Source organism: Thalassophryne amazonica, chromosome 4, assembly GCF_902500255.1.
Source record: "Thalassophryne amazonica chromosome 4, fThaAma1.1, whole genome shotgun sequence".
In the NCBI taxonomy this organism is placed as follows: domain Eukaryota; kingdom Metazoa; phylum Chordata; class Actinopteri; order Batrachoidiformes; family Batrachoididae; genus Thalassophryne; species Thalassophryne amazonica.
In genome coordinates, this window is record NC_047106.1 from 137,562,384 (window position 1) to 137,590,309 (window position 27,926).

At 40.7% G+C, this 27,926-nt stretch overlaps 1 protein-coding gene across 1 annotated transcript in view; it reads left to right on the forward strand.

The window, feature by feature from the left end:
• The window catches only part of ercc2 (excision repair cross-complementation group 2), a 104,635-nt gene that overhangs the window by 57,009 nt on the left and 19,700 nt on the right, over nucleotides 1-27,926 (forward strand). The window contains exons 11-16 of the mRNA XM_034168859.1: nucleotides 1,482-1,551; nucleotides 5,372-5,441; nucleotides 9,431-9,532; nucleotides 10,940-11,003; nucleotides 13,517-13,638; nucleotides 24,019-24,111. Coding sequence (XP_034024750.1) covers nucleotides 1,482-1,551; nucleotides 5,372-5,441; nucleotides 9,431-9,532; nucleotides 10,940-11,003; nucleotides 13,517-13,638; nucleotides 24,019-24,111 — 521 coding nt within the window. The remainder of the gene's footprint in view (nucleotides 1-1,481; nucleotides 1,552-5,371; nucleotides 5,442-9,430; nucleotides 9,533-10,939; nucleotides 11,004-13,516; nucleotides 13,639-24,018; nucleotides 24,112-27,926) is intronic.

Genomic DNA, 27,926 nt, shown 5'->3' on the forward strand with positions numbered 1-27,926 from the left:
GGTCATTTGAGAAAACTTCATTTCACTTCTCAAATATCAGTGTGTTTGTCTGCTATATGATATATTTAACTGAAATTTCTGATCCAGACAAAAAATGATTTATAAAGGAAATTAATCAAGGGTGCTCAAACTTTTGCATACAACTGTAAGATTTGGGAAGATGATTGTCTAGTGGTTAAGCGTTGGGCTTCAGACTAGAGGATCCTCGGTTCAAAACCCAGCCAGACGTGGGCAAGGTCCTTAATCCTTTAGTTGCTCCTGGTCTGTAGTGAGCGCCTTGCATGACAGCGCGCTGACATCTCTGCGTGAGTTTGTCTGTGTGAATAAGTGAATGTGAGACATCATTGTAAAATGCTTTGAGTTTATGATGCAGATCGAAAAGCGCTATTTAAATTCAGTCCATTTACCAAGACTCTGGAAATCAGACACTGTGGCTCACTTCGAGGTGTGGCTAAGGGAACTAAACACTTTTTTGCATATGGAGAAATTCTGATATGGTGTGATGGACAATCTTAATAAATTTTACATCATATGACAACCATTCTTAGATGGTTTTGCCCACCCTGGCGATCGCTCTAACATGCCCACACAATGGCCCACTCACCTTGACTTTGAAAGCTTGTTGGACTGTGATGTTTTAGTGATGCAACAGTGTATATTGCTGCCCTTTGTACACCCAGTTCTGTTCCTTTTTTTTTTTGTCATTTTCAAATATGGAAATACTGTTAAAAAAAAATATAATAAAAATTAATTAAAGATGCAGGAGGAGGGGGAAAAAACATTTTAGGAGGATCTCTCTCTGATCTTTTGAACCTTGAAAAGTAGGAAAAATGTTTGAGGGAAAATTTCAACTGGCCTCACCTGTGACTTAAGGAAATTACGTTAAATAATCAATGAAGATCAATGAAGAAGTTCATTTTTACTACGTCTTAATAGTAAGAGAATTTATGCACTGAAATCATTCAAATGCCGGAATGAATTATTTTCTCTGACAGCTTTTATTTATTCTGTGCTAGATTGGTATTTGGGCATTTTCTTAAATGATTTGCCTAAATTAATAGAGAATCAGCATGTGTGCAGTAATTCACATCACCAGGTGTAATTATGCACACAGACTACTGCAAAGATTGTTGATATTTAAGAATAAATAAGATTATGAGCTGTCAACTTATCAACCTCAACAGCAAACAATGTGAATCCTTTGTTTTTTTTTTTGTTTTTTTGTTTTTTGAGGGGTCCAGCCATCGAACATTTTGATACATAACACAACACGCTGATGGGAGGGGCGATGGAGAGGTTTTGAGCCTGACCCAGAAAAAGTAGGGCATGGTTCTCCATGTTTTGTATTCTGAGAAACCAAAATTTCTTAAATGTGTGAACTTTTGACTCACTAAATACAATGTTGAGAAATATTGTGACTATATTTGTTAGGACTATATTTTTGATTTCAGCTCTATTAACTCACGCTCTCTTTTGTGAAGGTTTTACCATCATCATTGAGCCATTTGAAGACAGAACTCCAACCATCTCCAACCCTGTGCTACACTTCAGGTATTCTGGAGTTGACAATGATCATATAAAATTCATAACATTTTGGATAGATTTTCTGTTATTTTATATTTGTAGTCAGGTCACCTGTTAACTCAGCCACATGGGGTGTGCAGCCAGTACATTCTGAGTGCCTGTCCCAAGCCCGGATAAATGAGGAGGGTTGCGTCAGGAAGGGCATCCGGCGTAAAACAAGCCAACCCAACTATGCAGACTCAGAATCGAATTCCCATACCGGATCGGTCGCGGCCCGGGTTAACAACGTCCGCCACCGGTGCTGTTGCCCAACAGGGTGCCGGTGGAAATTGGGCTACTGCTGGGCGAAGACGACGATGAAGAAGAGGAGGAAAATGTTGCCACGAACAGCGGGAGAAGAAGAAAACTAGAAGAGTGGAAATGAGAGTGGGGACTTTGAATGTTGGTAGTATGAGTGGTAAAGGGAGAGAGCTGGCTGATATGATGGAGAGGAGAAAGGTAGACATACTGTGTGTGCAAGAGACCAAGTGGAAGGGAAGTAAGAGCAGGAGCATCGGCGGTGGGTACAAGTTGTTGTACCATGGTGAGGACAGGAAGAGAAATGGTGTTGGGGTCATTTTAAAGGAAGAGTATGTTAAAAGTGTGTTGGAGGTTAAGCGAGTGTCTGACAGGGTGATGAGTGTGAAGTTGGAAATTGAAGGGGTGATGATGAATATCATCACTGCATATGCGCCACAGGTAGGTTGTGAGATGAAGGAGAAAGAAGATTTCTGGAGTGTGTTAGATGAGGTGGTGGAGAGTGTGCCCAAGCATGAAAGAGTGGTGATAGGAGCAGACTTCAATGGGCATGTTGGTGAAGGGAACAGAGGTGATGAGGAAGTAATGGGTAGATATGGTATCAAGGATAGGAATGGGGAAGGACAGATGGTAGTTGATTTTGCAAAAAGGATGGAAATGGCTGTGGTGAATACCTACTTTAGGGTGGTAAAAGATGCACATGGTAATGTGCTGACAAGTGAGGAGTGTGTGCTGAGAAGGTGGAGGGAATATTTCGAAGAGTCGATGAATAAAGAAAATGAGCGAGAGAAAAGGCTGGATGATGTGGTGAGAGTAAATCAGGAAGTAAAAGAGATTAGCAAGGAAGAAGTGAGGGCTGCTATGAAGAGGATGAAGAGTGGAAAGGCAGTTGGTCCAGATGACATTCCAATGGAGGCATGGAAATGTCTAGGAGAGATGGCAGTAGAGTTTCTAACCAGATTGTTTAATAAAATCTTGGAAAGTGAGAGGATGCCTGAGGAGTGGAGACGAAGTGTGCTGGTTCCTATTTTCAAGAACAAGGGTGATGTGCAGAGCTGCAGTAACTACAGAGGCATAAAGCTGATCAGCCACAGCATGAAGTTATGGGAAAGAGTAGTAGAAGTTAGGCTTAGAAAACAGGTGAAGATCTGTGAGCAGCAATATGGTTTCATGCCGAGAAAGAGCACTACAGATGCAATGTTTGCTCTGAGAATACTGTTGGAAAAGTACAGAGAAGGACAGAAGGAGTTACATTGTGTGTTTGTGGACTTAGAAAAAGCTTATGATAGGGTGCCAAGAGAAGAATTGTGGCATTGTATGAGGAAGTCTGGAGTGGCAGAGAAGTATGTTAGGGTAGTGCAGGACATGTACAAGAATAGTGTGACAGTGGTGAGATGCGCAGTCGGAATGACAGACTCATTCAAGGTGGAGGTGGGATTACACCAAGGATCAGCTCTGAGTCCTTTCTTGTTTGCAGTGGTGATGGACAGGTTGACAGATGAGATCAGACAGGAGTCCCCATGGACTATGATGTTTGCAGATGACATTGTGATCTGTAGTGAGAGTAGAGAGCAAGTTGAGTCTAGTCTGGAGAAGTGGAGATATGCTTTGGAGAGAAGGGGAATGAAAGTCAGTAGAAGCAAGACTGAGTACATGTGTGTGAATGAGAGGGAGCCCAGTGGAATAGTGCAGTTACAAGGAGTAGAAGTGGTGAAAGTAGATGAGTTTAAATATTTGGGGTCAACTGTTCAAAGTAATGGAGAGTGTGGTAGAGAGGTGAAGAAGAGAGTGCAGGCAGGGTGGAGTGGGTGGAGAAAGGTGGCAGGAGTGATTTGTGACCGAAGAATATCAACAAGAATGAAGGGGAAAGTTTACAAAACAGTAGTGAGACCAGCTATGTTGTATGGTTTAGAGACAGTGGCACTAACAAAAAGACAGGAGACAGAGCTGGAGGTGGCAGAGCTGAAGATGTTGAGATTCTCTTTGGGAGTGACAAGAATGGACAAGATTAGGAATGAACATATCAGAGGGACAGCTCAGGTGGGACGGTTTGGAGACAAAGTCAGAGAGGCGAGATTGAGATGGTTTGGACATGTGGAGAGGAGGGACCCAGGGTATATAGGGAGAAGGATGCTGAGGATGGAGCCACCAGGCAGGAGGAGAAGAGGGAGACCAAAGAGGAGGTTCATGGATGTGCTGAGAGAGGACATGCAGGTGGTTGGTGTGACAGAGGAAGATACAGAGGACAGGGTGAGATGGAAACGATTGATCTGCTGTGGCGACCCCTAACGGGAACAGCCGAAAGACAAAGAAGAAGTCAGGTCACCTGTGATTTTTTTTTTTTTTTTTTTTTTTTTTTTAAATCTAATACAACAAAAGTAAGCACTTCTTTGTTTTGATAGTATTTGATTTGGTGGTATTTCATTTGAAAAACACATACTGACATGTCAAACATCAGAAGATTAATTTGAATGGTTTGACGTATATGTATATGTATGTATATCAATAATTCAGCCTTATAGGGTGTCCACCCAGTACATTCTGAGTACCAGTCCCAAGCTCAGATAAATGAGGAGGGAGGAAAGAATCAGGGAGTTCACCGTACATTTTATCAACTCTCAGCCACATGGGGAGTGCAGGCAGTACATGCTGAGTATCTGCCCCAAAACCAAGTACATAGTAGGGTTATATCAGGAAAGGCATCTGGCGTAAAAAAGCCAACATAATCTTGCAGGGTCACAAATGAAATTTCTATACCGGAGCTGTCGAGGATCGGGTTAAAAACGACTGCCACTGGTGCAGACAGAAATTGGGCTAGCAGTTGGTGAAGGAGAAGAAGAGAACAACATGTCTGGAGGCAGCGGGAGAGGAGGAAAGGTGGAAGTGAGTGTTGGGAATTTGAATGTCCCAGTTTGACTTGTGCAAAGAGAGAATTGTCTGATTCGAGGGAAAGGAGAACAGTAGACATACAGTTGTGATCGGAATTTTACAACTTTACTCATCGTGGGCATGAATGTCATGGTAATTGTGGGCTTGCCAGGGTGGAATGATGGTACAGCAGACATCATTAATGACTTTAAAATGAAAGAATTGAGGACACAAATTTGAATTTATTTGGGATCTTCTGTAGTCCATGCAGGGTCAGAATTATACACACAGGCTCACATATGTCCACACATTCACTTAAATGTTTAATACGTGGTATTGAAGGTTCTGCAGTGTCTTTTAATGTAACAAGGCAAAGGCCTTTTAACTGCTCTGTAGTGATCTTGATTGACCACAGCTGGTAGTTCTCTTTGCTGGCATAAAAAGGATGCGTTTGACAGCACTCACTGGGCTTACCAGTACTCAGAACAATGGGAAAGTCCAAGGAACACATTGAAGATGTCAGGAGAATTGTAGATTTACACAGTTTGGCAAACCATTAGGTTTAGTAATGTGTGTGTGTGTGTGTGTGTGTGTGTGTGTGTGTGTGTGTGTGTGTGTGTGTGTGTGTGTGTGTGTGTGTGTGTGTGTGTGTGTGTGTGTGTGTGTGTGTGTGTCCTTTTAGCTGTATGGACCCATCTATAGCCATCAAACCTGTTTTTGAGAGATTTCAGTCAGTTATCATCACATCTGGGGTAAGTTGGACATTCTTCCACTCTTGTCACATTCACTGTCAACTTACTGTATGTTTGGTTTGTGGTGCTCAAAAATGGTGATAAATATTAGCATCAGGCTGTAAATACAAATGTCAAGTCAACTTGATTTGTCAATTCTGCAGTGCAGACACAGACATATTGACAATTGAAATTTCATTATTCTGTCTCCTGAACAATACAGAGTAAAAAAAAAATAGTAAGAACAGTCTTTCTTGTGTGCAAGAGTTATTACAACAGTAAGAATATAAAAGATATATGTAAATACAGTAGACTGTAGCAGACTGTAGACTGTAGCAGTGTGACATCCAAACAGAGCAGTGAATAATTACGGGTTTTTCCGTAATTATTGTATGGCCTTGCCTTACAATATAAGGCGCCTTGGGGCAACTGTTTGTTGTGATTTGGCGCTATATAAATAAAATTGATTTGATTTGATTTTGATTCAACATTGGTGAGCTTATTCAAATTAATGTAATGTGCATGTAGTGCATAAGCAGTCCTTGGAGATATGTTCAGTGTTAGTGAGGTGGGTGTCAAGAATAAGAAGTCAGTGTCTGGGGGGAGGAGTCAGGATCCAGAATTTGTGTGTGAGGGGGGTCAGCAGGGAACACGGGGGAAGAGCAGGCAGAGAACTGAGCACTCTGACACCCTGGTGAGTGAAACCGTCCCTCAGTGCTGATGTCCAACTCTTCCACAATTTCTCTGGTAGTCAGATGACGTCGCGGATCAACACAGCGTTCACTTTTGAAATGATCTGGTCGTTTCAGCCTGTCGATGGCCACTCGGAGCGCGGCGCACCCTCCGCCGCTGTGGGCCATCTTTAATCCGGTTGTAATGCTCCTTAATTTGTGTGACGCCCAGAGTGTCCTCACTGAAAGCCGTCTGAATCTTCCGAATGGTTTCCTCCTGGCTGTCTCTCACAGTTTCTGGAAAATTTTATTCAGCGCTGCTCCAATCGCTCAGCCATTTCCCTGACAATGAAAATCCTACGAGGGGGGTGGATCAGTGCAAACTCAAAGCCTTCCCACAGGCGAATGACGCAACCGACAGGCGTGAAAAAACTCACGCATGCGCACGAAGGTTCAAGCTTGGCTGATGCAAGCGCACATCATTCAAATCCATATAGTTTTTTTAAAAAATAAAAAGGTCGGATAGTTTTCTAACTGACCTCATGTCTTAAATAGCGATTAAAAAAAACAAAAAAAAACAATTTATATTCATTTATTTTCTTGACAGACAACAAAAATACACCAATCATACATCAAAAATAGACAAATGATATAATAAACATTTCCAAACATATATGACATTTACAATTAACCCATTTACCAGGGGCGATTGAGATGTTAAGACATTCAGTGGTGTAAAAGTCACAGGTGTTTCAGACCCAGAGAAGTCTCTTGTTCTCAGGCAGGAAATTCTCGAGCTAATGAAGAAAGGAGCCATAGAACCGGTCCACAGTTTGGATCACCTCCGGGGTTCTGTTCAAGTTATTTTGTTGTTCCAAAAAAGGATGTTGGCTTTTGTTCTATCTTCGATCTCAGAAAGTTAAATCAGTATGTGAAAGTGCTGTGTTTTTGCATGCTCCGCACAACAGACGTTCTCAGGCAATTTAGCTGGGAGACAAGTTTACCAGGTTGGACCAAAAGGATGCCTATTTCCATATCCTGGTGACAGGTCACCACTGGCAGTTCCTCCGGTTTGCTTTCGAGGGACGGGCGTACCAGTTCAGAGTCCTCCTCTTTGGACTCTCCCTCACTCCCCGTATATTCATCAGATGCGTGGCAGCAGGCTCATGAGATATAGATTCTTCCGTATCAAGATGACTGGCTTGTTTGCGCTCCGAGCTGGCAGCAAGCACTTGACGACACTCGGACCCTACTGCACCACAAAGAGCTCCTTGACCCCACGCCAACAGGTATTTTTTATTGGCATTGCGATCAACTCACTGTTGACGAGAGCTCGCACATCCCCGCAAAGGGTGGACGATATTCTCACTCTAGTCTGCCATGTTCGCTGGACTGCTCAACTGACTTACGTCTCAGGGATGAGAATCTTTCACAGATTTCCAACTTTTTCTAGATTTCTGGGCCATTTCTGAGATCAATGTAAATCCGCTGAGAAAATTGGGTGTAGGGGTGCAGCGGGGCCAGGCGTGCTTGTTAAACCTTTCCTCATACAGTAGTGTTCAGAATAATAGTAGTGCTATTTGACAAAAAAGATTAATCCAGGTTTTGAGTATATTTCTTATTGTTACATGGGAAACAAGGTACCAGTAGATTCAGTAGTTTCTCACAAATCCAACAAGACCAAGCATTCATGATATGCACACTCTTAAGGCTATGAAATTGGGCTATTAGTAAAAAAAAAAAAAAGTATAAAAGGGGGTGTTCACAATAATAGTAGTGTGGCATTCAGTCAGTGAGTTCGTCAATTTTGTGGAACAAACGGGTGTGAATCAGGTGTCCCCTATGTAAGGATGAAGCCAGCACCCGTTGAACATGCTTTTCTCTTTGAAAGCCTGAGGAAAATGGGACATTCAAGACATTGTTCAGAAGAACAGCTTAGTTTGATTAAAAAGTTGATTGGAGAGGGGAAAAACTTATACGCAGGTGCAAAAAATTATAGGCTGTTCATCTACAATGATCTCCAATGCTTTAAAATGGACAAAAAAAACAGAGACGCATGGAAGAAAATGGAAAACAACCATCAAAATGGATAGAAGAATAACCAGAATGGCAAAGGCTCACCCATTGATCAGCTCCAGGATGATCAAAGACAGTCTGGAGCTACCTGTAAGTGCTGTGACAGAAGATGCCTGTGTGAAGCTAATTTATTTGCAAGAATCCCCTGCAAAGTCCCTCTGTTAACTAAAAGACATGTGCAGAAGAGGTTACAATTTGCCAAAGAACACATCAACTGGCCTAAAGAGAAATGGAGGAATATTTTGTGGACTGAGAGTAAAATTGTTCTTTTTTGGAGGAATATTTTGTGGACTGAGAGTAAAATTGTTCTTTTTGGGTCCAAGGGCCGCAGACAGTTTGTGAGACGACCCCCAGACTCTGAATTCAAGCCACAGTTCACAGTGAAGCATGGTGGTGCAAGCATCATGATATGGGCATGTTTCTCCTACTATGGTGTTGGGCCTATATATCGCATACCAGGTATCATGGATCAGTTTGGATATGTCAAAATACTTGAAGAGGTCTTGTTGCCTTATGCTGAAGAGGACATGCCCTTGAAATGGGTGTTTCAACAAGACAATGACCCCAAGCACACTAGTAAACAAGCAAAATCTTGGTTCCAAACCAACAAAATTAATGCCTCACAGATGTGAAGAAATCATGAAAATCATGTGGTTATACAACTAAATACTAGTTTAGTGATTTACAGGATTGCTAAAAAAGCAGTTTGAACATAATAGTTTTGAGTTTGTAGCATCAACAGCAGATGCTGCTATTATTGTGAACACCCCCTTTTCTACTTTTTTTTTTTTTTTTACTAATAGCCCAATTTCATAGCCTTAAGAGTGTGCATATCATGAATGCTTGGTCTTGTTGGATTTGTGAGAATCTACTGAATCTACTGGTACCTTGTTTCCCATGTAACAATAAGAAATATACTCAAAACCTGGATTAATCTTTTTAGTCACATAGCACTACTATTATTCTGAACACTACTGTATGTCATAGTATAAACATTTGATGTACAGTAAATGTTAAATATGTGTATAAATATGTAATAATATGTAATGTTAAATACATGTTCTATGTATAACTTCTCAAACATTATTGGAATAACTAATTTTTCCAATAATTATCACCATCAGTTCCACTTGTTCCTCACAAAATGTACCCCTCCCCTGTGCTCTGAGAGCCATTTATCATATTGATGAAGTGTGTGTGTTGTTTCCATGCATTTATGTGGAAATGCCTAATTCTGTATATTTTGTTTATTCTTCATTTCAGACTCTCACCCCACTGGAAATCTATCCCAAGATACTTGACTTCCGACCCGTTACCATGGCATCATTCACCATGACACTAGCTCGGACTTGTCTCTGTCCGCTGGTGTGTAACTGACATGTTCACTTCTGTTCCCAGTTTTTGGGTTTATGTTTTATCAGGGATGTTCCTTGGTTTTGGAAAAGCTCAGGCACGCATAAATTGCAGTGAACAAATGAATGGCTGTGTGATAGACTGGTGGCTGGTCCAGTGTGTTCCCTGGACGCCCAATGACCGCAGGGATAGGCTCCACTTTCCCCAAAACGTTTAACTGAAATAACTGTGTGTAGAAAATGAATGTATGTCAGGCAACTATTAATATCCACAATTATTTCCCATCACACTTGTTTAATTTCATTTATTAAAGTATAACAAATCAACACTTAAAACATTTAAAAAGTATCCAGTGACCAGCCCCCCCCCTCAGAGACTTCCATGACCGTTCATCCATGGAGTTCGTGTCATGATCTGCTATCATCTTTTCTTGCAGCAGCAACTGCAGCCTCCCAATTACTGTTCAAAGACGCAAGTCTCACATTTAAGAGTGAATCCCTTGTGTGACATCACCAGGCACAGTGCAGAAAGATTGTTAGTGCATGACTGGGTCGTTCCCCTCCAAATTAACATGATACCTTAAAAACAGTAAATGCTCTCATCTTATAACTCACCAAATCAAATGAAGTGATTATACTTTTATTAACTTTGGGCCATCACATCAACCCAAACCTTCACCTTTTGGTTTTCTTATGTTATATTCTGAAAACCTGGTCTTCCACCAGCAGAATACTGCCATCTGCTGGACATGACTGAGTTTGTTACAGGAAATAATTATCACTTGTATGTTTGAAACAAGCAGTGGTGGATTTGGTGGCCAATCTACCCGAGGTTTAGGAAATGAAAGAATCAGAACCTGAATCTGCTCATTCTTATTTCAAGCTTTGTGTAGCTTCGACCACACCTGCTTGTAACCTCCATCAGCACCTGGCGTGAATGATGGAGGTGAAAATCACAATGCCATTGACTGGAATCTGCACATAATACTTGCATTATGTGTGTGTTTCGGGTGGACGGTTGATCCCCGAATCAACTGGTAGAGGAGTTTGAGGTTATGTCATCACATTTATCTCAATAAGTTTGAACGTATGAAATGCTTTTGTGCTCAGAGTTCAGAATATTTTCTTCGCGATCAAGTTCTGCATTAAAATGTTTTATCCGCCCAAAATTTTGGACACAGGTAAAGGTGTTCCTTTGAGCTCTTTTTTTTTTTATATTAATGGTCTTTCCATACAACAACACAAGTAGTAGATGGTGGAAGATACGGGTCAGGTTTCTGATTGGATTCCTCTGTAATTTGAACACTTTCAAGTTTCTTTTAGAATGTGGTTCATAGTGTTTTTAGTTGGTACTTTTCAGTCATCATATTGAACTTTTAATTTTGATTGCCTGTTGGTGTCTTTGTTTTCTGTCTCACAGATTGTTGCCAGAGGAAATGATCAGGTGACTCTCAGTTCAAAGTTTGAAACAAGAGAAGACATTGGTTAGTAGAGAGATAATTTCAGCTTTTGTCCCCCCCCCCCCATTGCTTGATCAAAAGCAACATAGCACCATGCTGATCAAGGGAGACTTATTGTAAAACTCAGTCATGTTCATGTCCATAAGTATTTGGATAGTAACCATTTTTATGCAACCCCAGTTCAGTAAAAATTGGGATGAATGGTAAATGCAAATTTAAAATAAATAGATAAATTTGCAGTAATCCTTCTGTTTCACCGTAGACAGTATGACCCCATGATATTTAATGTTTTGTGTGGTCAGCTTAATTTCACTTCTCATAAAAGGTTAAGAACACATTATTAGATGGATGTAGCATTCACTCCCATGCATAGTTTTAGGCAGAAATTGAACTTTTGGGTGTCCCTCCAAAGAAATCAGGGTGTCCCGGGGATCCTGGGGGCCTCCTCCATGAAAATTTTGAAAAAATAGTGCCTTGAGTACCCCCGAGTACATGTACAGTTTTAAAGCTGGAGCGGATTTCCGCACTTCTAAAATATCACAAAGACCTCTAAAAAAATGAGCAAATATTTGCACAAAAACAATAAAGTTTATCAGTTTGAACATTAAATATCTTGTCTTTACGGTGTATTCAATTGAATGTAGGTTGAAGAGGATTTGCAAATCATTGTATTGTTTTTATTTACTTTTTACACAATGTCCCAACTTCATTGGAATTGGGGTTGTAAGTAGACCACTACATATTGGTCTAAAAAATTGCACAGTACATCGTTAACAAGGTCTTGGAAGGTTGGAGGAGTGTCAGAATGACACAGAGGGGTCTTAAAGGCTGTTTCCCCCTAATCGTCCTCTCTCATATGAACCAAATGATAGGCATTACAGAGATCATGTTTGGTGAAAATGGACAACCTGTGTAAGGGTTTAAAAGTGGAGCTGAAGAGGGGAAGAGGATACTTGTTTTTAAGTTGCATTGTTTAAATCTCTAATCAATACAGGGATGGAGGGTGCTGTCCTTCTTCCCTGTGAAGAAGAAACAGGCACCCATCAGGGGGAAGAGGGCTGGATCCCTGAAGTCAGGAACTCCTGAATGTGCTGTTCCATCGATTTGCATTCCCAGTGGTTCAGATTGTATAATCTGCTTAATAGTAGAGTGGCACCGGGAAGCAAATCGATGGAGCAGTCATGAGGACGGTGAGGGAGTAGTGACAGAGCTTTGTCTTTGCTAAACACAGGGGCTAGGTCATGATAGATGGATGGAACCAGAGACAAAACTACTGGGGTGTCATCAGAGAGAGGGACATTGGACTGGCTAGTAGGTATTGCGGATTGTAGGCAAAGGGATAGGCACCTCTGGTTCCACCGAGTGATAGTGCCAGTAGACCAATCGATGGCCAGGTTGTGATGGAGCAAGCATCGATGTCCTAATGCTACGGATGTGGAGGAGGAGAATATGTAAAATTGTATTTCCTCATGGTGGTTACCAGAGGTGATGAGATGGAGGGAAATGGTACAGTGTGTGATGGAGGTGAGAGGGGAGTCATCTAAATCCCAAATGCCTAGCGGGTTCGGCAGTTCCTCTGGGGGATGTTTGAGTTTGGCAACGATATGTCTGACTATGAAGGTAGCCTCTGTCCTGAAGTCAACCAAGGCATGGAGGTGGAGAAATGTTTTTGTGAAGGCTCTCATTTCTCCAGGTGGTTTCCATAGTAGAGAAGCTTGAATCTTCGACTGGACGGGTTGCTTGACACGAGGATGTTTCTCTTCAAATAGCAGAAGCTTCCTCAGCTAAAATTCTTGCTCTGGTAGTCTGATTTCTGTCTTGACTCTTGTAGAGAAGAATAACAGAAGCCACAAAAGCTGAAGTTTTAAACCTAACCAGACCCCTCCTACCGAGAGGCAGACTGCTATAGGCTAGTGACTAAACAGTTGCTCTAATTAGCACCTATTGTGCTCTAGTTAGCACCCTCCTAATGCCAGGGCAGCTGTCACTCCTAACGATGGGACTGACGCCTCTCCTGACGGCTCTCCTGACAACTCTCCTCATGATGTGAATGACTCATTACAATGAGCAAAAGACTGAAACTGCTTTGACCTGAGTACCCCATTGTAAACAGGGGACAAAGCGTGTCTCAGACCCCTCCCCGGTTAAGGCTGGGTTTCAACTGTTTCACATAAAATGCCTCCTTCACTCCTCTCTCAAACCATTTCCTTTCTCTGGCTAAGATTTTAACTTCCTTGTCCTCAAACGTGTAGTTAGTGTCTTTAAGGTGGAGATGAACTGCAGAATGAGGTCCACTGTCATTGGCTGACACTGAATTTTTTTCCTGATACTGTGCATCCCTAGTCTAGTTTGTCCACTTGCTTGTAGACTCTCACACTGGAGACACTTTGCATATCTTGCTTGTTGCATTTTAACAGCTGCCCCTGTCTAAATATTTATGACCTGACTAAGTTAAACATCTGTTGAGTTGTCAGCACCTGATACTGTGAAACAGTTAATTTCTTACAAAGTTTGATCAAATGTCTTTTGTTCCCCAGCTGTGATCCGTAACTATGGCAACCTACTGCTGGAGATGTCTGCAGTTGTTCCTGATGGCATAGTGGCATTTTTCACTAGCTATGTGTACATGGAAAACATTGTGGCATCTTGGTATGAACAGGTCAGTGTTTGCATATATACAGAGATATTTGCAGCTGATAACTGTACTGTGTTAAGCTTTTGAAGACTAACATGTTGTCCTCCACTCACAGTGATGACAGTCACTTGGCAGCATATCTGCCACATTTTGGGAAATGTAGTGTATTGTATCACTTCCTGTTCCGGAGCACAGCGGTGTTTTGCTGTATCTGTTAGCTGTTTAATCTGCGCAGTTAGATTGATCTAGTTACCTAGATAACGATTTGTTTCACAGTGTAATCTTCACGTGCCTTAACTAAAGCACTCCCTCTGCTGAATCACCTCTAAATTATTTACACGTTATTCACTTTGCGTGTTTTTAGGAATCCGCTAGCTTAGCGCAGCTACTAGCTCTTAGCCGGTTTAGCATGGCGGCTTCTCCTGTCTCTCCCGCACTTTTCTGCTCTGGGTGTGAAATGTTTAGTTATTACTCGGCCTCCTTTAGTAGTAATGGTACTTGTAATAAGTGTAGCTTATTCGTAGCTTTGGAGGCCAGGCTGGGTGAATTGGAGACTCGGCTCTGCACCGTGGAAAATTCTACAGCTAGCCAGGCCCCTATAGTCGGTGCGGACCAAGGTAGCTTAGCCGCCGTTAGTTTCCCTCTGGCAGATCCCGAGCAGCCGGGAAAGCAGGCCGACTGGGTGACTGTGAGGAGGAAGCGTAGCCCTAAACAGAAGCCCCGTGTACACCGCCAACCCGTTCACATTTCTAACCGTTTTTCCCCACTCGGCGACACACCCGCCGAGGATCAAACTCTGGTCATTGGCGACTCTGTTTTGAGAAATGTGAAGTTAGCGACACCAGCAACCATAGTCAATTGTCTTCCGGGGGCCAGAGCAGGCGACATTGAAGGAAATTTGAAACTGCTGGCTAAGGCTAAGCGTAAATTTGGTATGATTGTAATTCACGTCGGCAGTAATGACACCCGGTTACGCCAATCGGAGGTCACTAAAATTAACATTGAATCGGTGTGTAACGTTGCAAAAACAATGTCGGACTCTGTAGTTTTCTCTGGGCCCCTCCCCAGTCGGACCGGGAGTGACATGTTTAGCCGCATGTTCTCCTTGAATTGCTGGCTGTCTGAGTGGTGTCCAAAAAATGAGGTGGGCTTCATAGATAATTGGCAAAGCTTCTGGGGAAAACCTGGTCTTGTTAGGAGAGACGGCATCCATCCCACTTTGGATGGAGCAGCTCTCATTTCTACAAATCTGGCCAATTTTCTTAAATCCTCCAAACCGTGACTATCCAGGGTTGGGACCAGGAAGCAGAGTTGTAGTCTTACACACCTCTCTGCAGCTTCTCTCCCCCTGCCATCCCCTCATTACCCCATCCCCGTAGAGACGGTGCCTGCTCCCAGACCACCAATAACCAGCAAAAATCTATTTAAGCATAAAAATTCAAAAAGAAAAAATAATATAGCACCTTCAACTGCACCACAGACTAAAACAGTTAAATGTGGTCTATTAAACATTAGGTCTCTCTCTTCTAAGTCCCTGTTAGTAAATTATATAATAATTGATCAACATATTGATTTATTCTGCCTTACAGAAACCTGGTTAAAGCAGGATGAATATGTTAGTTTAAATGAGTCAACACCCCCGAGTCACATTAACTGCCAGAACGCTCATAGCACGGGCCGAGGCGGAGGATTAGCAGCAATCTTCCATTCCAGCTTATTAATTAATCAAAAACCCAGACAGAGCTTTAATTCATTTGAAAGCTTGACTCTTAGTCTTGTCCATCCAAATTGGAAGTCCCAAAAACCAGTTTTATTTGTTATCTATCGTCCTCCTGGTCGTTACTGTGAGTTTCTCTGTGAATTTTCAGAACTTTTGTCTGACTTAGTGCTTAGCTCAGATAAGATAATTATAGTGGGCGATTTTAACATCCACACAGATGCTGAGAATGACAGCCTCAACACTGCATTTAATCTATTATTAGACTCAATTGGCTTTGCTCAAAATATAAATGAGTCCACCCACCACTTTAATCATATCTTGTTCTGACTTATGGTATGGAAATTGAAGACTTAACAGTATTCCCTGAAAACTCCCTTCTGTCTGATCATTTCTTAATAACATTTACATTTACTCTGATGGACTACCCAACAGTGGGGAATAAGTTTCATTACACTAGAAGTCTTTCAGAAAGCGCTGTAACTAGGTTTAAGGATATGATTCCTTCTTTATGTTCTCTAATGCCATATACCAACACAGTGCAGAGTAGCTACCTAAACTCTGTAAGGGAGATAGAGTATCTCGTCAATAGTTTTACATCCTCATTGAAGACAACTTTGGATGCTGTAGCTCCTCTGAAAAAGAGAGCTTTAAATCAGAAGTGCCTGACTCCGTGGTATAACTCACAAACTCGCAGCTTAAAGCAGATAACCCGTAAGTTGGAGAGGAAATGGCGTCTCACTAATTTAGAAGATCTTCACTTAGCCTGGAAAAAGAGTCTGTTGCTCTATAAAAAAGCCCTCCGTAAAGCTAGGACATCTTACTACTCATCACTAATTGAAGAAAATAAGAACAACTCCAGGTTTCTTTTCAGCACTGTAGCCAGGCTGACAAAGAGTCAGAGCTCTATTGAGCCGAGTATTCCTTTAACTTTAACTAGTAATGACTTCATGACTTTCTTTGCTAATAAAATTTTAACTATTAGAGAAAAAATTACTCATAACCATCCCAAAGACGTATTGTTATCTTTGGCTGCTTTCAGTGATGCCGGTATTTGGTTAGACTCTTTCTCTCAGATTGTTCTGTCTGAGTTATTTTCATTAGTTACTTCATCCAAACCATCAACATGTCTATTGGACCCCATTCCTACCAGGCTGCTCAAGGAAGCCCTACCATTATTTAATGCTTCGATCTTAAATATGATCAATCTATCTTTATTAGTTGGCTATGTACCACAGGCTTTTAAGGTGGCAGTAATTAAACCATTACTTAAAAAGCCATCACTTGACCCAGCTATCTTAACTAATTATAAGCCAATCTCCAACCTTCCTTTTCTCTCAAAAATTCTTGAAAGGGTAGTTGTAAAACAGCTAACTGATCATCTGCAGAGGAATGGTCTATTTGAAGAGTTTCAGTCAGGTTTTAGAATTCATCATAGTACAGAAACAGCATTAGTGAAGGTTACAAATGATCTTCTTATGGCCTCAGACAGTGGACTCATCTCTGTGCTTGTTCTGTTAGACCTCAGTGCTGCTTTTGATACTGTTGACCATAAAATTTTATTACAGAGATTAGAGCATGCCATAGGTATTAAAGGCACTGCGCTGCGGTGGTTTGAATCATATTTATCTAATAGATTACAATTTGTTCATGTAAATGGGGAATCTTCTTCACAGATTAAGGTTAATTACGGAGTTCCACAAGGTTCTGTGCTAGGACCAATTTTATTCACTTTATACATGCTTCCCTTAGGCAGTATTATTAGACGGCATTGCTTAAATTTTCATTGTTATGCAGATGATACCCAGCTTTATCTATCCATGAAGCCAGAGGACACACACCAATTAGCTAAACTGCAGGATTGTCTTACAGACATAAGGACATGGATGACCTCTAATTTCCTGCTTTTAAACTCAGATAAAACTGAAGTTATTGTACTTGGCCCCACAAATCTTAGAAACATGGTGTCTAACCAGATCCTTACTCTGGATGGCATTACCCTGACCTCTAGTAATACTGTGAGAAATCTTGGAATCATTTTTGATCAGGATATGTCATTCAAAGCGCATATTAAACAAATATGTAAGACTGCTTTTTTGCATTTACGCAATATCTCTAAAATTAGAAAGGTCTTGTCTCAGAGTGATGCTGAAAAACTAATTCATGCATTTATTTCCTCTAGGCTGGACTATTGTAATTCATTATTATCAGGTTGTCCTAAAAGTTCCCTGAAAAGCCTTCAGTTAATTCAAAATGCTGCAGCTAGAGTACTGACGGGGACTAGAAGGAGAGAGCATATCTCACCCATATTGGCCTCTCTTCATTGGCTTCCTGTTAATTCTAGAATATAATTTAAAATTCTTCTTCTTACTTATAAGGTTTTGAATAATCAGGTCCCTTCTTATCTTAGGGACCTCATAGTACCATATCACCCCAATAGAGCGCTTCGCTCTCAGACTGCAGGCTTACTTGTAGTTCCTAGGGTTTGTAAGAGTAGAATGGGAGGCAGAGCCTTCAGCTTTCAGGCTCCTCTCCTGTGGAACCAGCTCCCAATTCGGATCAGGGAGACGGACACCCTCTCTACTTTTAAGATTAGGCTTAAAACTTTCCTTTTTGCTAAAGCTTATAGTTAGGGCTGGATCAGGTGACCCTGAACCATCCCTTAGTTATGCTGCTATAGACTTAGACTGCTGGGGGGTTCCCATAATGCACTGAGTGTTTCTTTCTCTTTTTGCTCTGTATGCACCACTCTGCATTTAATCATTAGTGATTGATCTCTGCTCCCCTCCACAGCATGACTTTTTCCTGGTTCTCTCCCTCAGCCCCAACCAGTCCCAGCAGAAGACTGCCCCTCCCTGAGCCTGGTTCTGCTGGAGGTTTCTTCCTGTTAAAAGGGAGTTTTTCCTTCCCACTGTCACCAAGTGCTTGCTCACAGGGGGTCGTTTTGACCTTTGGGGTTTTTACGTAATTATTGTATGGCCTTGCCTTACAAAATAAAGCGCCTTGGGGCAACTGTTTGTTGTGATTTGGCACTATATAAATAAAATTGAATTGAATTGAATAGTGTCATTTTATGGAAAGCTATCATTTCAAACAAGGGCAATCAGAGATTTCTGACATCCGCCAGTCCGGATCCAGATCATCTCCAAAATGCAGTGGAGTCTTCCATGCCCTAATATCTATATGTGCTGCAAATCTGGTGAGAATCCGTGAAGTAGTTTTAATGTAATCCTTCAAAGCTGATATAAAGGGAAATCTTGATCCAGAATCCGGATCCGGTGTCACCAACTGAACGGCTCCCCCTAAAAATCCGTCTCCCCTGCCTTCACTGCGCATGTCATTTCTGTGCGTCAGCCGCGGTTCATGGATTAACACCTTGTTTCTGCTTCAAACTGCACTCCAGTCATCATCTATCTCAGTGACAGATATCTGAAGCTTTGTACAACAGTCATTTCCACATAAATTCAGCATTATTTCATCATAAAAGAGGAAGCGATCAGAGCGCAGCAGCCAGACGAGCTGCTGCTGCGTTCACTGCGCCTCTGTCATTTCAAAGCGCCAGGACCGACTCACCGATTAGCACCTTGTTTCTGCTTAAAACTGACTTTAGAATGATTTAAGAGGTTTTACTTTGTCATCTGATGGTTAATAATCACATTATTCCTTTGATCACTTTGGGTGAAGAGAGTCAGAGTCAGACGAGCTGCTGTGGTCCCAAATGATGCATGCGCAGTTGAAGGCAGAGCGGACTGATTTTTATGGGGGGGCCATTCGGTCTGTGACACCGGATCACCTCCAGAATTTAATGGAGTCTTCCATGGCCTAATGCAGTTGTTTTCAAACTGTGAGGCGTGCCCAGAGTTCTTCAGGGGGGCATGTGGGATGGGTATCATGAACCAGTTCTTTTCGAGTATCATTTAGAAATGATTCCACCGACATCAATAGCCGTTTTGCTTAACGAGTCTCTTATTGGTCCTTCAGAGTGTCCGTTGTTTTTGAGGGTGTTTGTCAGGAAAATGATCATTTCTTTACATTGATTGCAGACCCTGCAGCGGGTCTATAATCAGCCGCTTCTGTAATGGCTTCACTTTGAAGCTTGGACCAACAAAGCAGTGCTCTGATCCACTCCTTCATTGGTTCATTGCTTCACTGCTTTTCAGAAGCGGCAAGTCCACTCCTTATCCCCTCTCAAAGCCATTTAAAAATTCAATCGCAAGTCACTTTTGTGCAGATTAAAGTCAATAACTGGGACTCCTGTCTTGTTGCAGGCAAGAAACAAGAATCATCCTCCATTCCTTTCGCCGACCAGAATTAATAACTTCAAAGCGAATCACCGTTTTAAAACAAATGACACCGCTTTCCAAACGTTGTAACATAGACAACAAACTAAAACGTTTCCTTCCAAAATGAGACATCCTGCGTTGTTTATGATTTACATTGATGCTGACTTGCAGCACAGCTGGCTGCAAGAGCTCAGCTCGGAGGTATGGTAAATGGACTGCATTTATATAGCGCTTTTCCATCTGCATCAAACGCTCAAAGCACTTTACAAATAATGCCTCACATTCACCCCGATGTTGCCATGCAACGCGCTCACGACACATCGGGAGCAACTAGGGGATTAAGGACCTTGCCCAAGGGCCTTTAGTGATTTTCCAGTCAGGCTGGGATTTGATCCGAGGATCTTCTGGTCTCAAGCCCAACGCTTAACCACTAGAGCACCACCTCCCCAAGGTATGGAGTGATCTTCATACTGTTAATGTCTGAAAGGAAATGCTTTTGAGGAACTACAGACTTTATTTTTATTTATGTCCAGTGATCAAGGATCCAGTGACCTTCATATTTATTTACTTTAAGACTCAATAAAATGTTGTTGACATAGAAAACCTGTAAAGCCTACTTTTATTACACAGAACATTTACAGGAAGTATTGATAAGGAATCGGATCGATATGCGGAATCGACAATAGCATTGATATCAATAAAATCTTATCAATACCCATCCCTTATTATTTATGCTAAAATGTGTTATGCAAAAGACTTTTAAAAACAGAGATATTTAAATGTTTAAAAAACAATGTTTAAAATATGATAAAAATAGAAGAAGAGAAAGTTGTTTTAAAACACGTTTAAAATGTTTGAAAAGGATGTAAAATGTGTAAATGTATTTGTAATTCTTTTAAGATGTGTAAAAGAATAAAAAGAAACACATGAAGATATTGAAATTGTGTGTGGGGGGTGGGGGTGGGGGCAGCTATTCATTTGTTCTGGGGGGAACTCAGTCTCCCACAGTTTGAAAACCCCTGGCCTAATATGTATCTGTGATTGAAAATTTTGTCAAAATCTGTGCAGTAGTTTTGACATAATCTTGCTGACAGACAGACAAATAAATAAGAGCAAGTGCATTATGTCTGAGAAGGTCCCATCATATGGAGAAAATGGTGCATTACTTAAGGCACAGAATCAGCCCACACCACGCTTTGCAAATGTGACTCACTGATTTAGCGTATTTTATTTATTTATTCTTTTTCACATTTCAGTTCCAGTATTAAATATTTTTGAGAATTAAAACTTCATCGTTCTTTGAAAGGATGTACTTATGAATATGAGGATAAATTCTTGAATGCCACTTGCCAGGTGACTTAGTGAACTAATGTTTTCTCATCCAGAAAGTTTACTTCCGTGGCGAACATTTCCTGGTTATTTTTGTTTTCTTGGCCCTCGTTGGATTTGGTCTGTGAGCTGATATCATTGATGTTCGTATCTGTAAAATCATTTGGAAATGTCTCTGATGAGACGTCACAGTGGATATTAAGTCTGACAGTTTCGCGTCCTGATCCGAGACTGAAGGATAAATGTTACATGGCGCTGCTTGTTCACACAGCAGCAAATGAGAGACACCATTACAGATTTTATGGTGAACTCCGCACCATACTAAGGTAAGTCCCTTTGGCTGCTCCCTTGTTCTCACTCGGGGTCACCACAGCAGATCTAAGGTGGAGCTGCATGTTGATGTGGCACAAGTTTTACACCAGATGCCCTTCCTGACGCAACTCCACATTACATGGAGAAATGTGGCAGGGGCGAGGTTTGAACCAGGAACCTTCCGCACTGAAACCAAGCATATGAATCACCACCCCTGCCGAACTCCGCGCTATGCTGACAAAACAGAATGGATGAAATGTTCTGCTGCAGGGAGACAATTTAAAATGAATTAGGAATGAATTCAGATGAGGCTGGTTCAAGCAAAAAGACCAAAGCGGCGACCCGACTTTTTTTAAAATCATCGTTTATACAGAAAAGCTAACACTCCCAGTAAGTTTTTGATTTTTGTATCATCTTTCAAAATCTGTCTTTGGGAAGAATTTACTTCTAATTGGGGCTGCCATGACTAGTCGACTAGTCACGACTACGTCGACAACTAAATTAGTTATCAATGAGTCATTTGTTTTAAACTTTGAACCAGTGAAGCAAGGAATCGGATTGATAAGCGGAATCAATAGTGGTATCAATATCGATAAAATGCGATAAGCTGCAATTTACATATTACTAGTCAACTAATCGCAAAAGTAATCGTTGACTAGTCAACTATCAAAATAGTTGTTTGTGGCAGCTCTACTTCAAATTGTCTCCATGCAAACTCTTGGCTGCTAAATCTGCATTTTATGGTTCTTCTGTAACATTGGCATGAAATGTCCAACTGGAGGAAATTTTGATAAACATTTAACATGCTATAAAAGTCAAATGTTGATGTGAAAAATGACATAAATTGTCAGTATCCCAGAAATGCTTATGTCATCAATGGACGGAAAAATCTTATTGCATTTCCCATTTATATAAGTGAATAAGAATCAAATTTAAAGCAAAATCAGTGTTCCTGAGAACTGAAAGTTATATTGTTGACTTAATTAACAGTAGGTGCAGCTTTACTTATGTCAAATTTTATTTTAGTTTATTTTATATCTACCGTATTTTCCGGACTATAAGTCGCACTTTTTTACATGTTTTGGCAGGGGGTGCGACCTATACTCCAGAGCGACTTATAAATGAAAAATATACCGGTAGATTCTCAATTAATTTACCGTAATAAAACAATTTTACGTGACACAGTCGCTCTATGTTTTAAAATGGCCGGAAATGCAATGCATCATGGGCACTGTAGTATGGCAGCCGTCCTATAGGTCACGCTGGTCGCGATAACCAATCAGAGAACAGAACATTGGACGCGTATTCCTCACTTCACCCAGACAATGATTGTGAAACAGCGTGTGAAGCAGATGAACACGGTGCTTATTCTGGGAGGGCTAACAAAACAGCTTCAACCCTTGAATATCAGTGTGAGCAGAGTTGATGCTTAGAGCTGTGTGGGAGCACTGGGTGAGCGACGGCGGAGGATTAGCATCTGCACTTGGAAGGAGCTGGCTTCGACACCACAGGGAGGTCATGAGCTGCGCAGGTAGGTGCTGCATGGTTCGGCTCGCAATGTGGTCCGCAAAATGCAAACATATCCATAGGTAAAATGCAGCTCACGAGAGGGCGCTCAAGGCTTGTGTGACTGTTCCTGCGACTTCTGACTACCATAGAAAAATTAAAATTTCAACATTACTGATAACAAGACAATGGAGAAGGCCAGAAAAAAATGCCACCAAAAAGAAAAGCATACTCTGCAGATTACAAGTTGCGACTGGTGAAATATGCATCCGAAAACAGTAATCGAGCAGCAGAGAGAGAGTTTGGAGTGAGTGAGAAACTTGTGAGGGACTGGAGGAAAGCGGAGGTTACTCTAACCACCATGAAAAAAACAAAAAAAGCTAATCGCGGGCTAAAACCTAGAGGAGCGAGTCCGCACATGGGTGCTCAAACAATGTGCAGATATTATCATCATAATATTATCATCTGAACTTTCATGTTAAGTTAACATACCTGTATGTCCATGCGACTTATACTCCAGTGCGACTTATCTATGGTTTATTTTTCTTTATAATGGATAAAGTGGCTGGTGCGACTTATACTCCGGTGCGACTTATAGTCCGGAAAATACGGTATGTCTTGCATGCCTTTGCACAGCCCCATTCCACTGTTATATTTATTTGACAGTGAACATAGTTTTGTCTATTCGACCCCTTACTTTTTACAGAAATGTTTTTGCCTTTCTTTTTATTGTTGTTTATGCACAAATTACTTCTTACAGAAGTATTTTTTCCTTTTCTTATTGTTGTTTATGCACCAGTGACACCAGGTCAAATTCCTTGTATGTGAGAACTTACTTGGCAATACATTTGATTCTGATTTTAAGACACTATCTGTTGTTATGAAAGCATATATTGCTGATGTCAAATGTTTAGATAAATGTCAAGAGAGAACAGTAACAGTCCAATGCAAATATGTGATTTTAATGAAATATTAATAAAACCGTATTCTAATCCATGTGACAGACTGTGTATTATAATTCGGCCATTTGCTGATATGAGAAAGTATGCTTTTTATGACTAAAATGAGCAAGAAAAGTGGACTGAGAAAAAGCTCTTAATTGCACCAAAATGCATGCACACACACACACACACCAGCTGTGGCACCCCCAACGTCATAATTTTTTTTTTTTTTTTTAGGACCACTTTCATCACTGATCAAAAACAGTTTTTAACTGTTTGTCAAGGATCAGTTTCCTGATTTTCTGTTTGTTTGCAGGGAATCCTGGAGAACATCCAGAGGAACAAGCTGATATTTATTGAGACTCAGGATGCGGCAGAGACCAGCATGGCCCTGGAAAAGTACCAGGAAGTGAGAGTTGCACTTCTCACATACAGCCCAAGCAGTTATATTTAAAAATAATATAACACAATGCTAAAATACCCTCAGCCGTATTAGCATTGTCTTCTTTATAATTTGCAATTGTTTAATTGGTATGTCAGTGCAAACTAGATACAATAGAATAAACTATAATGTATAACGATAATGTGGAAGAGTTTAGTTCTGTGTTTGGTGGTGAACAGGTTGTACCAGAATGAGATACTGAAGGTAAGCAGCGATTCAATGAGAGATTTATAAGCCAGAGTTAAAGTGTCCTTGCCGACGTGGAAAGTCCTCAGTTTCCTCAGCAGGTGGAGGTGCTGTTGCGCTTTTTTGTAAACAGCGTCACTGTGCGTCGAGGAGGACAGGCAGAGGTGTCAAATCCAGCTTCAGAAAGTAAAAACCCTTGCATGTGTTGCTTCTACCTTGTGCACCTAAAACAGGTGATCTCAATAATTAGCTCATCCACCTGCCTGAAGAGCTGAACTAATTACAATCATCTGGTTTATTCAGATGATGGAACAAATATGTGGCTGGACTTTTACTTTCTGAAGCTGGATTTGACACCTCTGAGGACAGGCAAGTGTCTATCTCTGTTCCAAGGTATTTGAACGACTGAACCTGCTCCACCATGTGACCCTGGATGCTGATTGGCTGGAACAGAGAAGATGGTGTTTTGTCTCTGCCCCCACAGCACAGATCTCCATTCTTTGATTACATCCTATATCTGTAATGGTAAAGTTCCTAGACTGTGTAGAACATTTCTTAAAAGACCTAAACAAGCTGGCAGTATGGCTCTACCTATCTTTCTTTACTATTACTGGGCTGCAAATATACATTGCTTTACTACATTGGGTGTTTATTCATCTTGACCCATCCTGCCCGTTTGTGTATCAGTGAAGGTCTGTGTTAGTCCAATTTCCCTACCTGCTCTTGTGGGTGCTGTGCTTCCACTTTCCTGTATCAGCTCCTGCAGTAATCTTGTGGTGAAGCACTCCTCGCGTATCTGGACTCAATTCAAGTTTCATTTCTCTACATTGATTACAGACCTGCAGCGGGTCTGTAATCAACTTTTCTGCAGCGTGGGTTTGCTTTGAACCGTGAACCAATCGAAGCAGTGATTCGCAGATCAAAGCAGTGATTTGCAGATCGAAGCAGTGCTTCAATCTACTATTCGTGGATTCATTGTTTAATTTCGCTTTGTCCTAATTTTTCCCCACGAAAAACTTGAAAAGCATATGTCTGTGTGTAAAATGTGATATTTTTAAGTTAAACCAATCTGTTATGGTCTTCTGAAACAGTTGATAGATGTATTTTATAACTTACAAACGGGACCGATGCTAACGCGTTAGCATGTCTATGGCGTTTTCAATGTTAAAGTTAGCATTAAGCTGTTCGCATCAGCACGTTTGTGTTGAGTTGTTTTCTGTATAATTAATGGCTCAACGTTGTCGTAAAAGAGTCAAATTGTAATTTTTTTAATTTATTTTTATTCATATATTAATAATAGCAACAACAATAATAGTCTACATAATAGACAATAATAGTCAATAATAATACACTAATAATGTTACAATACAATTTTAGAGAAAGAGACAAAATGAACCTAATGAAACAAAACACAACTGAAAAGATAAAACCATGTAACAATGAAAATAAATAAATACATATAGAAATAAATAACTGTTTCCTGTGAACACCTAGTGAGTAGCCTACTCTCGTTTAGGTTTTGAAACCTTGTTTCTGAAGTGTTTTTGTGTGATGTGCACAATTTTCAGTGTTTTGACTAATACTACCAGTCATTTACAAGCCTAGATAAACTTTGTAATATAAAAAAGTCAGTCCGTTTTTGATTATTGACATTTACTTGTACTTTTACTTTCAATACTTGAGTACATTTAGTTGTACATTACTTGTCATACTTAATAGTAGAGAAGCTTGAATCTTCGACTGGACTGGGTTGCTTGACGCGAGGACGTTTCGCTTCAAATCGCAGAAGCTTCCTCAGCTAAAATTCTTGCCCTGGTAGTCTAACTTCTGTCTTGACTCTTGTAGAGAAGACTACTGTCTTGACTCTACAAGAGTCAAGACAGAAGTTAGACTACTGACTAGCTGAGGAAGCTTCAAGACAGAAGTTAGACTACTGACTAGCTGAGGAAGCTTCTGCGATTTGAAGCGAAACGTCCTCGCGTCAAGCAACCCAGTCCAGTCGAAGATTCAAGCTTCTCTACTATGGAAACCACCTGGACAACTGAGAGCCTACACAGAAACATTGTCATACTTAAGTACAATAAATACTAGATACTTTAAGACTTTTACTTGAGTAGCATTTCAATCAGTGACTTGAACTTCTACCAAAGTCATTTTTTAAATGGGTATCTGTACTTTTACTTAAGTGTGATTTTCCAGTACTTTATACAACACTGGTTCTGTCCTACTTTAACTAAATATTGGGTATCTTATTTTCAAACTATTTCATCAAACTTGACCATCAGATTGTACCAAGCCCTCTGACTGCTCTCTTTGGCATATTCCCAGACTGTGATCTACCAAAAGAAAAAGTAGAAGTTTTTCCGTTTTCCTCTTTGTTGGCTCGCCAAGTTATTTTACTAAGGTCGAGGGATCCCACTTCTCCTTTATTTTCGCTCTGGATCAGAGACACAATGAACTGTCTAGATCTAGAGAAAATCCGTGTCATGACTCAATGAACAAAAAATAGATTCGACACAGTCTGGCATCCTTTCCTGACTTTCTTTGAGAAACCCAGAACTGTCATTTCTGAGTAGCTTCTGGGTTGTGTTTTCTTTTTCTTAATTCACACGTTTCTTTATATGATTGTATATTTATAAATGTATGTATATTATTAGTGCATCTACTTTCTTTTCTATATAGCTCTGTCAGTTTTGTTCACACAGTTTATTTATTGACTAATTTATTTTGTTTATAGTGCTTTACCTCACGCTATGTTTGGTTGGGGGGGTAACTTATCAATATAACTACGCTTTGCCATTATTATTACGCTTAGCTGTTTTTTTTTCTTTTTTTTCACGGGGGGGTTGTCTCTGAATAGCCAAACTTTTCCTTCTGTATTGCTACAGATTTTTTTTCTTTTTCATATAAAAAGAAATAAGTGTTTATTTCTCTCTAGTTTTTACACAATATATGAGAAACATGTTATGTTTAGCCAGAAACAAAGTGGTTTTGGAGTGCTCGAGAGACCGGCCAGAGACATCATGGTGTCACTCGACTATGATTGGCTGTCTTGCCCCCCAACGGAGGGGGAAAAAATCCTATTTGCATGATTCATAGCATAAAAATAGGAAACAGAACCTGACTTTTACCCTCTTAAAATAGGTCCAGGTTAGCCATCTTTTAACTTGTCCAAGGTCTGTGTCCCAAGAATGATCTCTGTGAATTTAAAGACCCTGGCAGTAATAGGAATGGACTTATGCTGTACACAGACAGATGGACAGACAGGCACAAAACCTTTGCAATATCTGATGGTCATATTTTGATGGCCTCGGGTAAAAAAAAAAAAAAAAATAAAAATCACTGAAAGATGATCACACTGAGATGACTGTGATTCTTCATTTTGGCATTGGTCATGATTGTAATGAATAAATGTACAGGGTGATCCCCCCCCCCCCCCCCCCCCGAAAAAAACAAAAAACAGAACCCATCAAGTCCAGCAAATTCCTTCAAATATGCTGGACTTGAGCTTCAGTCTGTGTATGATCATTCCCCAAAGTTTCAGTTATCTTGGTCGCTTTGCATAGAAGTCATGTTCTTTTCAAAATACACTCCAG